General features: G+C 33.5%; 2 protein-coding genes across 2 annotated transcripts; both read left to right on the top strand.

Moving 5' to 3' along the window:
• Positions 1-7271: 7271 nt before the first annotated feature.
• On the top strand, positions 7272-11193 carry LOC110413909 (protein KINESIN LIGHT CHAIN-RELATED 1-like). Its single transcript, XM_021424935.2, has 3 exons — positions 7272-8254; positions 9215-10123; positions 10681-11193. The coding sequence occupies exons 1-3, from the start codon at positions 7668-7670 to the stop codon at positions 10913-10915; spliced, it is 1731 nt and encodes a 576-aa protein (XP_021280610.1). The 5' UTR covers positions 7272-7667; the 3' UTR covers positions 10916-11193.
• A 3420-nt stretch (positions 11194-14613) lies between these two features.
• On the top strand, positions 14614-15662 carry LOC110413910 (LOB domain-containing protein 11-like). Its single transcript, XM_021424936.2, has 2 exons — positions 14614-14858; positions 15132-15662. The coding sequence occupies exons 1-2, from the start codon at positions 14679-14681 to the stop codon at positions 15456-15458; spliced, it is 507 nt and encodes a 168-aa protein (XP_021280611.1). The 5' UTR covers positions 14614-14678; the 3' UTR covers positions 15459-15662.
• The last annotated feature ends 523 nt before the right edge of the window (positions 15663-16185 follow it).

Here is a 16185-nt window from a genome sequence, read left to right as displayed (position 1 = left end):
TGCAAATAAACCGTCCTTTTGCAAAAATAGTTTTGCTAATTTCACCAGAATCTCAATCATCATCTTTTATTTGTTAATTTCACCGGAGTCTCATTCATCATCTTTGCGACCAAGTAGCTAGAAATGTTCCATGTCTCATATTTCCTTGCTTGCTTCCCAACATAACCCACTCATCTTTGGAGAGGCGGTGTTCAGCCAGCCCAATGGCTCGTTTCGCAATTTTGAGGCCTTCCAGTCTTGATACATGCTGCTGTGAGTAGCCATAGCAGAGATGCAAAAGAGATTCAAAACACCAGGTCAAACAAGATTACAATAACCATTTTCAAGGACACAATCAGACCTTTAGTCAATTACAGAAAGCCATATTGATTTCATACTTGATGGTTATAATTAATTGATTGTTTCCAGTTGTTCACAGCAGACCTATTCACACTAAATCAAAATGTTAAATGCCTTATGCTGTTTATCCGTAGAATCAGGCCATAGGCCATAAGACAAGTTCAGTCTTAAGATGTTGACACTGCTGAGCAGTGATCAACCAATTTTCCAAATAGCGTCCACGCCCTGGGAGCATTTTAGCAGCTTCCAGACAGATTTCAAATGGTATAATATTCACAAGATAACTCAAAATATGTACCATTGCTTGTGGTGCACAAGTGATAACTCCGTGGTATAATATGGAACTTTATGTACATGACACCTACCTGGCCAATATCCAACATTATGGTTAACTCCGTGGTGTGTTCTTCGGATCAAATCCAGTGACAGTTTTCCATTCATCACCCTCCGAGGGCCGAGGCTGGATAAACTATCTTCGAAGGCATCTGTAACGACAAATGTTGTTTAATTGTGTGAAATCAAGCCAGTAGTATTTTTGGATGTGAAATCAGAGAGCTTCGATGCGCTTATCAATACGCTCAATCAGTTCCTTGTCATCTCTCACTGGTTTCAGCATCTGCCTAGAACAACTCAATGCAAACAGACCAGGGCTTGAATCTCAATCGGACACCCATAACCGACCGTGCAAGGACATTAAATTCTATAAGTTACATTCAATCTCGATGCAACAATAAATTCACAAAATAGCAGCAACCAACCAACTTCCGCAGCAACTCAAAGCATTGCAGCACATAAAATGAGCTCAAACAATTAAAATGATATATTAGGAGGTATAGTACCATTGCTTATCAGCAAAATCAAGCAAGAATTCCCCTGTGCTACAAACTCAGACAATTACTAGCATGGTGAAACGAGGTTCAGCAAAAAGAAACTGACCAATTTGCCTTCTCTTCTATTATACAAAGCCAGGACAAAATCATAACCATCCTCCTATCAATTATGATACACCCATTTGCACACAGAAGTGTAGCGAAACTGTCAACTTCTTCTAAAAGGCAAAAGTTAAGTATCAGCTTCATTCCTATCCGCACCTCGAGCATTTCTGAAAGCGTATGCCTGCACTTGTTATATGTCCTTAGTAGTATGATCCATCAAAACCCAGAGTCAACAGGTGCAACTCTTCCTATTGCACTACAACCAAGGTTTCCTTCTGCCAAGGTCAATCTTCAAAAAAAAAAGAAAAACAAGGCAAGCCTGACATCTTCTCCAAGTGTAAAGTTGTCAATTAGAACGCTCATGGCACTTGCATCAATATTCCATAGTATGGTAATTTCTTGAATTGATATTAAAGCAACATTCTTAAATAGTGAATTAAATGAAGAGATGTCTATAAAACAATTTGAAGGATTTGTGGTTCCTTATCAAGAAAGGAAAGTGTCTAAGCTTGTTAAGTTGTTGCATAAATTAAAACAAGTGCTTAAACAATGATGTTAAAACTTTAATGAGGTTGTGCTAGCTAATACGTACAAGATTAATCAATCTAACAAATGTGTTTATAGTAAGTTTTATAATGGTAAAAGTGTCATAATTTTTCTATATGTGGATGACAAGCTAATATTTGATATTGACTTGGAATAAGTGGAGGATATAAAAATATTGTTATCAAATAATTTTGACATAAAATATATGGGTGTGACAAATGTTGTTCTTGACATAAGAATAATAAGAGATAATAATGGCATAACATTGTCTCAATCACATTATATTCAAAAGATTGTAATGAAATATGGTAAGTCAAATTGTACGCTTATGTCTAAGTTGATTCACAAGTAATTCAAGTAAAATGTATTGGTATGTTGTTCATAGAGTTCTAAGGTACTTAAAAAATATAATGAATTATGGTATTTGTTATTCAGATTTTTCTTCACTTTTAAAAAGATTTACATATGCTAATTGGAACTTAAATAGAATAGATTATACCCCTACTACAAGTTGGATTTTTACAACTAGTAGGGGTGTTATTTCTTGGGATTCTAAGAAACATTCATAGCAAGTAGATTCTACCATGGTGGCAAATAACTTTAACATCTTCTACTCAAGAACAGGAATTGTTAAAAGATTTACCACCTATAAAATTTTGTCGGGCCTAAACCTATATTACTAATCCTAATATATTGTGACAATGAAGTTACAGTGTCGAAAGCATATAATCAAACATATAATGGAAAAAATAGATATATTAGACTTTGACACAGTATTGTAAGACAACATATTAGTGATGGTACAGTCACTATACGCTCTGTGAGATCTAGTGAAAATTTGACAAATCCGTTTATCAAAAGACTTACAAAGGACTTGGTATTAAAGACCTCAAAAGGGAGAGATCTAAAACTTATCAAATAAAATAACTAATGGTGAAAGCTCAACTCAACGCTCCTAGTTTTTTGCAAGTCTTTAGTTCAATGAGTCATAATTCACCACATGGATGATTGCAAATAATAATTTATTTTTCCAACCCAAGGTGTAAAGTATTTGGTTCCCGTAATGAGTAAAAATAAGTTAGACGTAAATTCTTAATAGACCTGTAAAATATATATGTTAGAATACTATAATTACGTGATACTACTATTAGGTGTTACTTATGTGAGTGAGAAGTGTTGCCACTTCTAGAAGTTAAAGACTTGACTCTAACAACAGTCATGAATGGATGCATAACAAAAGATCATAAACGTGTTGGCAAAATTGGATACAAAGTAGGAAGCTTATGCATGTTTAATGACTCTACTAGTCAATGAAGAATAGTTGGTCAAATGCTTAATCAACCACATAATTCATACTAGAATCAACCACACTCACTAAATGAAGGTTCAAATTTTGTTGATATCTTCATTTATGCATAAGATATTCAAAGTTGTTGATGTTTAAAAATTTTGAAAATAATAAAAAATTGTTAATGTATGTTTAAAATAAAATATTATATTTTTTCATATGAAAAGTTGTGACTATTGAAAAGACACTTCGATTGAAAGGTTATGTTTTTTCATATGTAAAGTTGTCTTTTGACAAAATGACTATTGAAAAAATATTTCTATTGAAAGATTATGTTTTTCTAAATGTATAGTTATCGCTTGATAAAGTAACTATTAGGAACACACCTCAATTCAAAGATTACGTATGAAAAGTTATCTTTTCATAAGGTGATTATTGAAAAAACAACCTTATTTATAAATTATGTTTTGTAAAAAAAAAAAATGGTGTGTGAAAAGACAAAGAGACACCTCAATAAAAAGGTTGTGTCCTTAATAATGGACACTTGAAAGTCTATATAAAGTCTTGTTAGCCACCACTTTAAGAGACATAAAGCAAACAAGACAAGGGCAAAAAACAAGAACAAAAGAAATGCTATGAAGTTGAAAATTAAAAAAAAAAATCATAAATACTTTGAGTTTTTATTGTCTATCAAAAATATCTAAATTCCTTATAATCTATTTATTACGAAAAATAGGCTTTAGAGTCAAACAATTTTACAACTCTTAGATATGTCTAACAATTAATCTTATAAGTGCAAAATGAAATTAAATGTTGACTTCGTTCTAAAAAAAATAAAATGATCTTTAGAAAAGGAAACAAACAACACTAGTCTTTAAGAAAAATATACTTTTCTTAGTGAGAGAAACTATTGCAAAGAATACTTTTATAACAATAAGATGACTCACCATCCTACTATTAATTATGCTATAGCTTATTGAAGAAATGATTGATTTCTGGTTGAAAACTTGGTATTAAGTAGATTGACGAGAGTTAATAGAAAATTGATGAAGAAGAAAACCATCAAAATGAAGTAGTTTTATATTTTACTAAATCTATCTTGTTAAACGTAGGCTATGTCTCGTTTTTATTTTTCTATTATTTTGTGTAGGTTAAACGACGGAGTCTTGTGTCCTTTGGTTTTTATTGATATATTTTTTGTTTCATCAGCTAGTTGTTGCTTTGCACAGAAAGCAAGGCATTGATATTGGTGCTTTGGTTGTTGCAGTTGACTTTAGTTGGTTTTCATTTCCCTAGACCGAAATTGAAGCTTTAGTTGTTTAATCTGTTTTGAAGATATAAATACCAAAAATGAAAAAGAAAAGTGTATGATTCATTTTTCAAATTCTTTAGTCTTTGTTTCATTTTCTTTTTATTCCTCTTCTCCTCATTATATAGTTCTTCTTCATTTTTTGAAAAATCTTTCGATTTACAACACATCCATCTACACATAGAAACGTATAATCATGTGTGTGTCACGCCTATTTTGTGGTGAGGGGCAGGCTAGCTCGATGGCAAGGGATTGAGACTCGAGAGTAGACAAGCCAGCTCAAGGATGAGTGAGCGACAAGGGTTGGGACTCCGATTCAGTGCCAATACAGCACTGTGACTCGAAGGCATCAGCACTCGAAAGTAGACTGGGTGCGCGGGCCAGCAAGTAGACTGGGCACACGGGCCAACAGGCAGACTCGGCGAGCGGGCCAGCAGGCAGACGAGGCGCGCGAGCCAACAGGAAAAGGGTGAACAGCGGAGCAGGTAGACTGGCAAGAAACTGGGGCTTGTAGGGCAGTCGTTGCCTACCCTTGGAAATAGTGGTTGGGGCGCGTCAGGAGGGTCCGGTAGGGGTTAAAACAGCCCTTAGCCTTTGGGAATAGGCTTGCAATAGCTCCAAGGGGTTCAGGGCTTATAAAAACACCTTGAGCACCCTCATTTGAGGCTAATGACTCTTGTATTTGAATTCTATGAAATAAAAGCTCTCTTCTTGCTTGTGTTGCCATAAACAATCTCAACTTGTTCTAATTGAAAAGGCTGCTAGCCTTTCTAAGACCCTTTGAATAAAGCAAGTGCTAAGCTGCATGGGTCAAGAAGAAACCCTCGTGACACGTGCACTTTGTATATGACGTTAGTAGTATGATCCACCAAAACTGAGAGTCAACGGGTGTAACTTTTACTATTGCACTGCCACCTTGTAACACATGTTGGCCTTTTTGCAACAATAGGTGTATTACTAATTCTAACAAGAATTTGACCTGGCAAATCTTGCCGATGGCAGTCCATCAACCATACAGGCCAACTAGTGATGCGGCCCATCCGAAGCCAAAGCCTATAACAGCTCCCCCTTGATGGCACCACGTGAAAAATTTAATCATTTTTTTTTACTTACGGTACTTTCTTATTAATGTGCCTACATGGTACTGTTAGAGAGCCCGTTTAAATTTCTTTTTATATAAAATTATAGATATTGGTTAAAGGAAGAATGTGCGAGTGTTCATTCAATTACTCTTAGTTAAAAAAAGAATTGAGAGGTTGTTCAATGCTTAATTTGATTTTTTGCATCCAAATGAAATGGGTTGATAGAACAAATTTGTCATTGATCATAATGTAATATGATTAAGAAGAGTGAAAAGTGGAACAAACTCTAAAATGAAATAACCCGTCAACTCAAGTTTGGAGAATCAAAGAAGCAACTAAATAATGATATATTGAACACCAAATTGAGCCATGAATCAATTGATGATTAATTTAAATCAAGCAGGGCCTTTGTAATATAAGAAAGTCAGAGATATATCGTTAATTACCTCAACAAAACAAAAAGAAAAGCTTTAACTATATAGAAAAGTTCTTTAATCAAATCATTTGTTGATTTCAGTCGGTTTTGAAAAAATAAATTAAATTAATTGAATCGATGACTTGTGCGATTTGATTAAAGATATCATAATAAATTAAAATTGATCAATTTTTTGGTTCAACCAATTTGATTAGGTTTTTAAATGAATTAAATCAGTTTTTGTTAAAATTTTTATTTTTTAAAACTTTTTTTTTTGTAAAGGACATGATTTGAACCATTAATCTTTTGAATGTTAATTAAAATTCCAACATTTAATAAAAAAACTTCTTTTGATATTTTTATCATCTGAAATATACATTTAATGTTAATAATTTTTTATTTTTTTTAAATAAAGTAAAAAATTTAATTGACCTGTTAGATCAATTAAACTGAAATCTGACAAAACCATCAGTCCAATCTTTGATCTGAATTTTTAATCATTAGTCTTAATATAATGTAACCAATCAAAAGAAAAGACAATTCAATTGTAATCAATTTGACAACTCAAAATGTTCCAATTAATTAAGCTCACACATTTACTAAATGGAGCAATTGAGTACATCTCAACTTTTTTAATCAAATTTGAAATTTTCTAAGCTATATACAAGGATTAAAGTAACGCAATATACCAACACATTACTTCTTTAATTAACTAGCTCTCCATGAGTAAAATTTTACAAGTTAAACTATTTTGTTTGGCAAAATAAAAGTTGAAATTTTCGAAATTCTTAAAATTTGGATGAAAAATTTTGAAAGACTCAACTTCTCAGTTTCAAATTCTACTATATTGAATAGGTTTCCTTCTTTTATGCAACTTTTATTTGTTTAACTCTAATTACAAAAATTTACTTTTCAAATATATTTATTGCCCTTTTTCATATTATTAGTAATATATATATATACATTTTTACAAATCTAATAATACTCATGTTACACGCTTTCTCCATTTTTTTTAATTTTTTATCTCTAATATCATTATTCTTTTTTATAATTATTTTTTATCTTATAAATTTCAATAAGTTATAAAAAATACTTATCAAACAATACAATTATATATTTTATCATTTTGAATTGGTGGATTTTAAAAATTAAAACACTCTTCCTCCTAAACAAACTCATATTAGTAATATATTCCAACGGGTTTTTGCAATGAACAAAATTGAAGACAAAAAACAAAAAAACAAAGAACAGTAAAACTAGGTGAAAGAAAAGAAAGGCAGGTGATGGCAAAACTGACAATTTGACAGGAAATAATGGGTGACTTTTGTCGCACACCAACCAGGCGGCACCTTCCTACTCTCAGCCAAACTAGGAAAACACTAGAAAAGCAACAAGCAAAGGAGCGGTAGCGAGGAAATGAAAGCGAAACCCACCCTCTACAAATTAAGTAAAAAGGAAGACTCTTCACACCCATGAAAGCCACTGCACCAAGTGCACCTGCCTCTCTTGCTGAATGGATTTCGTATCTCTCTTCGTTCCTTTTTTCTTTCTAAAGCTCTTTATTAAATTAAAGTACCCAAATTCTTTGATCATGAGACGTTTCCTCCAAGCAACCCTCCACCACCACCACCGTCGCTATCATCACCACCATTGATCATTCACTCCTTCGCTTTTTCTTTCTATTTAAATATTTTATATGCTGGTTTTTTTATAAACCAACAATTTCCCAACTGCGGAAAGAAAATCTTAGCCGATGCCTGGTCTAGTTTCCGTTAAAACTCCACCCAATGCGACGTCCTTGAGGACTCTCCTAGCAGGAACTGAAAATGGCGGCGGCTCCAAGCGAGCCCCATCCCCGTCACCGTCGGTTTCACGATCCAAGCCAACAAAAAGAACCCCAGATAAAACCCACATTGATGAGTCCTCTCTCGACAACCCGGATCTGGGTCCGTTTCTCCTCAAGCTCGCCCGAGACACCGTCGCTTCCGGTGATAACCCGAATAAGGCCTTGGATTACGCCATCCGGGCCTCGAAATCGTTCGAGAGATGCTCAGGTCCGGGTTTAGAGCTGGCTATGAGCTTGCACGTTCTAGCGGCGATTTATAGTAGCTTGGGGAGGTTTGAGGAAGCGCTTCCGGTTTTGGAGCGGTCCATTGAGGTACCGGCTCTTGGAAGCGAGCAGGATCGAGCGCTAGCAAAGTTTTCTGGGTATATGCAGTTAGGGGACACGTATTCAATGATGGGTCAATTGGACCAGTCCATTAAGTGCTATGAGTCAGGGTTGAGGATCCAGATTGAAGCTCTTGGCGATTCGGATCCGAGAGTTGCTGAGACTTGCAGGTAACTAACCTTCCGTTATTTGTTGATTTATTCATGTTACCGTTTAGTTGGTGTGCTCGTGGTAGTGTTACAGTGCCCCTTGTTTGCAACGGCGTTGAGGCTTGTGGCCCAACGTGTCGTTAAAAGATTGAAGGGGTTGGTATGAACCGTTGCTTCGGTTTTCGCGATGAAGATTTGCTGTGCACTCTTGTGGCAAGTTTAATACGCACGCACTGGACAGCAGACTACCTTCTGTTTTTTCTAATAAATTGTTTTTATTTGATTATCGTTTGGAACTTAGATATAATGTGTTGTGATTAGTTTATTATTAGTTGATATAATTTCAAACTTTGAAATTAAATAGCCACGGTAAAAAAAAAAGGAATAAAAAATTACATAATACTTTAAAAGTATATAATTATTTAAAAAAATTTAAATATATCTTTTTTATATTCAATCAAATTTTATATTTTTATTTTAAATTAAATAAATTATAATAATTAATGATTAAGAACTAATGATTGAGTAAATATCGTTAATTAAAATATTATTTATTATTTTATATTTATGTAAAATTGATGTAAATGATAAAAATGTTACATAATCAATCATCACATCACATAAACATATTACGCCATTATTTATTACGCATGTCAATATATTACATTAGTATCATATGAGATAAAACAATAAATAGTTATTTGATTAATAATAATTAGTCAATTATTAATTATAAAATTTTATTTAATTTAAAATAAAAATAAAAATATTTACTTAAATATAATAAAAAATAAAAATTTATTTAAAATTTTTAAAATAATTTAGAATTTCTTTAAAGTATTATGTCATAAAAAAGGTAAAAGCGTGTCGTTCTTGTTTTGCACCTATAGGTGTAAACACTTTGTGTCATCAGACTCGTTATTGAATATGGTGCTAAAATTAAGTGGCATAGCTGCACACTCAACTGACTGATAATGGCAGGTATTTAGCTGAGGCCCATGTTCAAGCGATGCAATTTGACGAGGCAGAGAATCTCTGCAAGAAGACCCTTGAAATCCACAGGGAGCACAGTGCACCAGCATCTCTTGAAGAAGCAGCTGACCGCAGGCTTATGGCTCTTGTGTGTGAGGCGAAGGGAGACTATGAATCTGCCCTCGAGCACCTTGTCCTCGCTAGCATGTCAATGATTGCTAATGGTCAAGAAACTGAGGTGGCTGCTATTGATGTTAGCATTGGCAACATTTATTTGTCCCTTTGTAGATTTGACGAGGCAATCTTTGCCTACCAGAAGGCACTTACGGTATTTAAATCCACAAAAGGCGAAAGTCACCCTTCCGTGGCATCAGTCTTTATTCGTCTTGCTGATCTTTACTATAAGACAGGCAAGCTAAGGGAATCCAAATCCTATTGTGAGAATGCCTTGAGGATATACGCAAAACCTATCCCTGGAACTACATCAGAGGAGATTGCCAGTGGATTGACTGAAGTATCAGCCATCTACGAAGCTTTGGATGAGCCTGAAGAGGCTCTGAAACTCCTTCAGAAGGCAATGAGGTTACTGGAGGACACCCCAGGCAACCGCAGCACCATTGCCGGAATAGAGGCACAGATGGGTGTGATGTTCTACATGGTTGGCAGGTATGGGGAAGCTCGAAGCTCTTTTGCGAGTGCTGTGGCAAAGCTCCGTGGTAGTGGGGAGAGTAAATCAGCTTTCTTTGGAATTTTATTGAACCAGATGGGACTAGCGAGTGTTCAACTGTATAGAATAGACGAGGCCATCGAATTATTTGAAGAGGCAAGAAAGATATTAGAACAGGAGTGCGGCCCATGTCACTTAGAGACTCTTGGAGTTTATAGCAACCTCGCTGCCACCTATGATGCCATGGGAAGGTAAGCATTCTTCCGTCCGTACGTTAACCATGTGATCCCTGTAATTTGTGTTAACTTACTCTGGTTCCTTGAGAGCTATCTGTAACTATTCTCAAGCTGTGGATGCATTGAGATGTTTTTGAATAGGCAGATTGTCTAAGAAAGCATTTATAGTTAATGACAATAACCCTCTCAAATTAGATAACAGCACATCTTAATTTACCCACAAGGGCAACTCTCTGTCTTGTCAAAATTTCTTCTAGATGCAGGTCAATTATCTAGTCTAGAAAGGTTGATGATAAGGTTGATCACTAAGACCTATTTATGCTATCAATGGTTTGAGGTTCTTAAGGACTATGTTCGTAGTCTTGTTTTATCTGAAACATTTATATCAATTTACAATTTGCTTATTTGTGTCCCACAGCAAAAAAGGAATGGACGTTCTTGACATATATATTTATCTTTTCAAATATAGATGAACTGCATCCGCCCACCTCTATTTTGGTTTTTTCGAATCTGTGACCCGCATTGTTCTCTACTGGCATGCTGTACTGAACAAGAACTTCTGTTATACGCAGGGTGGAAGATGCAATTGAGATACTGGAGTACATCCTTAAGATGAGAGAAGAAAAGCTTGGAACGGCAAATCCTGAAGTTGAAGATGAAAAGAAAAGGCTAGCTGCGCTGCTGAAAGAAGCAGGAAGGACACGGAACAGAAAAGGAAAATCACTTGAAAATCTTCTTGATACCAACTCCTATAAAACCAAGAAGGAGAGTGCAAAGAGGTGGGCCACTTTCGGTTTTAGATCTTGACTAAAGAATATAACATTAGAAAATCATCTAAAATATGAAGGCTCTCAACTTAGTGGAGCCGTCACGCTCTTGAGACATATGATCCCAGTTGATTTTTGATTTGGATTGGGTTGACATTTCATATATAATTTGTTGTTTTCGACCAATGGAAATGCTTAAATGCTTTCCGTTTCAATCATGTTATTTGGACCCTTCAACAAACATGCCACCGTCAAGATTTTATTTCTTGACAATTATCAAATTTCTATTGTCATTCACGACAAAGAATCATCAAATTTAAATATTTAAGCTAGTTGTTTAGAGTTAAATTAGCTTATTTATCCTAACATGATAAAAAGTTGGAGTGCACGAAAGTGTTAAATCACCGAGTTTGCAGCCTTATCCCACTTCCACCTTTTGCAAAGGAGCTGTTTCTGCGTAACAAGGAAAATTCCGAGATCAGACAAATGTGCGGAAAGGTCGTCACGCTCTAATGGCCTCTGCACTAGATTTGCCTCTCAGTTCGTGGACTAAAAAAATATATGATGATTGATCCAAAGACATGTTTGATAAATAGAGAGAGTTTTATTAAAGTAAATTGAATATTCAGATTTTATTAAATAAAAAATTAAATTTAAAATTTTTTAACTATTTAAAATATAATTGATAATTTTATTTTATAAAATTATTTTAATTCAATTTTATTATTAAATATTAGTTAAGTTCTCAATTTTCAATTATAATTTATTTATTTTTAATTATTTTTATAATTAATTTATTTTTAAGTGAGTTACTTTAATTTGATGTTATTTTTTAATTTATTTATTATTTATTAGTTTTCATATTTTTTGTAAGAACTAAAAGAATTAAGTTTAATTTTGAAAAGTAAAATATTCAAATACCCAAAAGTCTATTTATATATTTTTTAATATTTTGGCCATAACTTGCATTACATGACTTCAAATGATGTGATTCTTATATTATTGAAAAGCTAAAAGACAGAGCTGCAATTTTTATGGAGATCACTTTACCCAGTTCTATCTTAAAGATAGAAAAAATCGCATCGAAAAATAGCTAGATGTACCAGGTCATGAATGAAAATTTTTAAAAACTGATAATTGATTTTTTTAAGTATCTCATTACACTTTTAAACCCAATCAAATCATAGATCAACTTAAGAAATTATAGGTTAAATTTATTAGTATAAATAGGAAATTTTTAAGAACATTAGAGTAGAAAACTTTTGAGAAACAACTTTAGAAACTCAAGAAGCTAGAAATTGAGGTTGAAACTTGGAAAGCAAGACAGTAGCTATTTGTTTTGTTTTGTTTTCTTACTTGATTTTTATTTTTCTTATTACACTTAATAGTTGAAATTATTATAATGTTATCTATCTTTACGATCATGAGTAGCTAATTTTTTTTTTAAGATTGTAATTAAACTCATATGTAATCTAAATTTTTAATCTCTTTCTTACTTATCTTCAATAGGATTTGAATTGTTTATTCCAATTTGTTCTTACTGTTTTTAATTGCTTGGTCACCAATTAAATTGATTTAAGAATTTAAACAAACTTGGGAAAGAGAGTTTAGTATAGACTAAAATTGAGATAACATATGATCATATTAATTGATTTCGTATAAGATAAGGATATACCTATAAGCCATATGTACCAAGATTAGAGCCTAAACTTAATGAATTTATTTTAATTTTAATTCACATTGGGATATAGTGTTTTAGTTAAAATAGATATTTTTATAAGATAAGTCGGGAGATCTTTATAAATAATTTAAGATTCTAAGTTAGCAATTCAATCCATTGAAATAAGTTAAGGAAAAGAGGTAAGATTTAAATGAAGTGTGAGAGATATTGTAATCTTAAACTTATTTGATTTGATATTTACTCAAGTTATTATTGTTTTGATTTTTTTTAGTTTAAATTTTGATTAAGTATTTTTAGTTAGTTAATTTAATTATTCGATATTGATTATTTAGATAAAATTAAATTGTTATAATTTTACTATTTAGTAAACTTTAGATCAATTCTTTGTTGGATCGATACTCTGCTTGCTTATATTCTATTTATTCGATACGTATATTTATGTAGTAAAATTTTAAGTGACAATAATAGACATTTTTTAAAATTGAACTTCAATCATAACAAAAATGAAAACAATGACTCTCATTGTTACTATTAAAATAAATATACCATTTGTCATCTTCATTCGAAACTATCCTTTATTCAGTTTTGTTAGGTACTTGTAAAATCAACTATCTGTAGAATCAACTACTAAATAGACTTATAATATATTTAGGAAACTCATAATTTGTTTACTTTTTTGGATTTTGAGGTAAATTTACCATAGGTCATACCTTGTTTATTCTTTTAGATTATATTTAAAAAACTCACAACTTGTTTACTCTTTTGGATTTCAAGATAAACTTAAAATAAGTCATTCCTTATTTATTCTTCTAAAATATATTCAGAAAACTCACACCTCATTTATTCTTCAAGATTCTTCTAGATTTCAAGGTAACCTAAAATTGGTCATACCTTGTTTATTTGTTTAGATTTTAAAGCAAATCATATAATGGAAACATTTTAGTGACCTTATATTTTTCATAGGATTTCATATAAATGAAAATTTGAATGTACTCTAATATCATATGTTATTAGTTCATATTTTTAATTTAAAAAATATACTTGATAAGTGATAAAAAAAAATTTATATTTATATATTAAAATACATCTCATCTCTGAATGATATGAGATCCGTAACACTTACGTCATTCGCCCATGAAATGTTATAACCTAACTAACCAGTAGCCACACGAGGCCACTAACATTTAACAGCCAATGGGCACTAAATGAATATTCTATCACTCGACCGATTCAACTCTTCTACTTTTGCGTATTTGCCTTTACCTAGGATGAAAAACTACTCGTCAACTGGTCAAATAAACAAGCCAGGTGACACCAAAGTGTTAGATATCCGTACTTGGACTGATACAGATGATGCCAAAGCTGCTGAACAGATGAGAATCTTTAATTTCTAAAACCAAGGAAGTATGGAGCTTGAAGTCTAATTGTATCTCAAAGCACCGATAGACAGAAGAGGTGAAAACACGTGGGTTTGAATCCTAATGAAGCTATAGAAATCAAATTTGGGTGCCATTTTCTGCATTAACAATGATAACAGTTGTGAGAAAATGTGAAAAAAAAAAACAGCACGGTTTGACTTTTCTTGTGCCTTTAGTCCAACTAGCAAAGTACATATTTTTCTTTAACGTCAACAGAATGGAAGTAACTAGATTAATTCAATATTTGTGGGAGGCTCCAAGGGGCTAAGGACAGGGAAGAGATACCAGTCCAACCAGTGCTTTAAAGGGAAAAAAGAAAACACTAGAGCTCAACAATGTTTAACAGAAGCAAGGTGTGTCATATGATAGCTAGCTTGCAACGATACTAAGGAGAGAGTCTGTCAGACAGTGACTACTACAGTGACAAACTATATAGATTTTTTTTTTTGGGTGAAAAACCCAACAATGACAATGTTGTTAGGTCCACTGTCCTAACAGTGAGGTTTCACATTTTTCAACGGTGCCATAATCGTAATCCTGTCAGCGAGTGGCCGCCTCCCCAACTTCCCAGCACTAACATTTGAAATTGAGGCCCTAGAACAAACAAGCTGTGCCTATCGCCCTTCTTGACTTCATACGAATCCTATCACTTCCCTTCTCCTTATATAGGCTCTGGTTACGGAACATTTAGTGAGTACTCAAAAATGGGTTTAGAAGCTCTGGCAAGGGCCAGGACCCATCAACCCTGCGCTGCTTGTAAGATGCTACGCAGGAGATGTGACGGCAAGTGCATTCTTGCCCCATATTTTCCCTGTGATGAGATTGAGAAGTTCGCCGGGGTGCATAAGGTTTTTGGTGCTAGCAATGTTATCAAAATGATTCAGGTTGGTATTAATAAGTTGCATGTACAAAGAAACTAGAAATTATGGCATGCCAGATCTTTGCTGCTTTCATTTCTTTTGTCAAAATCCTGCATCCTCCTTTAATTTCTATTATCTTGGTTGTGCTCTAAATCCTTGCACTGATCACACAATATTAGTCTATTCTTTATTTGGTTGTGATGAATTGCACTGAGACAGAAAGTTTTCTAGGGTATTTCTCTACCTTGTCTTCTTTATTTGTAAATCTAAGGTATGGTTATGCCATTATGGTATCAGATGGTGGAGGAAACAAACAGGGAGGATGCTGCAAAAGCGCTTGTCTATGAAGCAACAGCAAGGATCAGAGACCCCGTTTATGGTAGCACTGGAGCAATTTTCCAACTGCAAAAGATGGTGCAAGAACTTACCATGCAGCTTGAATCAACAAAAGCTCTAGTGTTGGAGTTGCAGCAGCAAAAAGATCAGTTGTTGGGCATTCTTCTGAATGTTAATCATATTGATCTTCTCTCTCCCATTGATGGCGGCAGTTTCTCTTTGGATTATGATGATTCCATGGCCTATGATCCGGCCAAATTCCCTGTAGAATGTGACTGGATCTTTTAAGGGAAAAACCCCGTTAAAAATGTTGGTAGATCCAGATTAGGACATGGAAAAACTGGGGCAATGTGTCTTTGCCCCAGCTTATAAACTGTAGAATTTTCAAGGAAATATATATATATATATATATACAGAAATTCAATTTGAGAATAACTTCTTAGTTCTTACCATCTACTGGTACAACAGCTTTCCATAAGACTTGTTTATTTTGCTATGTAAGATGAAATGTTTTCAAGGCAGAATTCCATTTTAATACTCCAAATACAAGAAGAAAAGTGTAGTTCAACTTGATCAAAGATGAATCAAATGTTAAACAATACCGTAGAAAATTACCTTGTACTAATCAAGGAAAAAGATGAAAAAGGAAAAAAAAAAAGTAGATGTACTGAAAAAGAAAAACGTGATAAGCTGATAATCTCTCTTCCTTGGGATGATTCTATGAACGCCGCATGCCAAGTTTTTCCTGACTTGCCCTTGTCGTGGGAACCACATAGCTTGATGTTGATTTATGTTGAAAGAAGTTATCGGCTCACCACCAATGCCTAACCCAACCCAACCCAACCCAAGATTAGATGGCTTTGGGTCACTTTCAGTAATTGGATGACCAGTTACCAAGGGCATGTCACAATCCCATATAGAAAAATGTAATTCTCTCTTAATTTAAAAAATCTGTTTAATATTTTAAAGGAAAATTTAAGGAAAAATTAAATATTTTTTTGTGTAAAATATTTTT

The sequence above is a fragment of the Theobroma umbraticum genome, unplaced genomic scaffold (genome assembly GCF_002168275.2).
Source record: "Theobroma umbraticum cultivar Fairchild unplaced genomic scaffold, ASM216827v3 scaffold_4.1, whole genome shotgun sequence".
In the NCBI taxonomy this organism is placed as follows: domain Eukaryota; kingdom Viridiplantae; phylum Streptophyta; class Magnoliopsida; order Malvales; family Malvaceae; genus Theobroma; species Theobroma umbraticum.
This window is presented reverse-complemented; position numbering and strand designations above follow the sequence as displayed.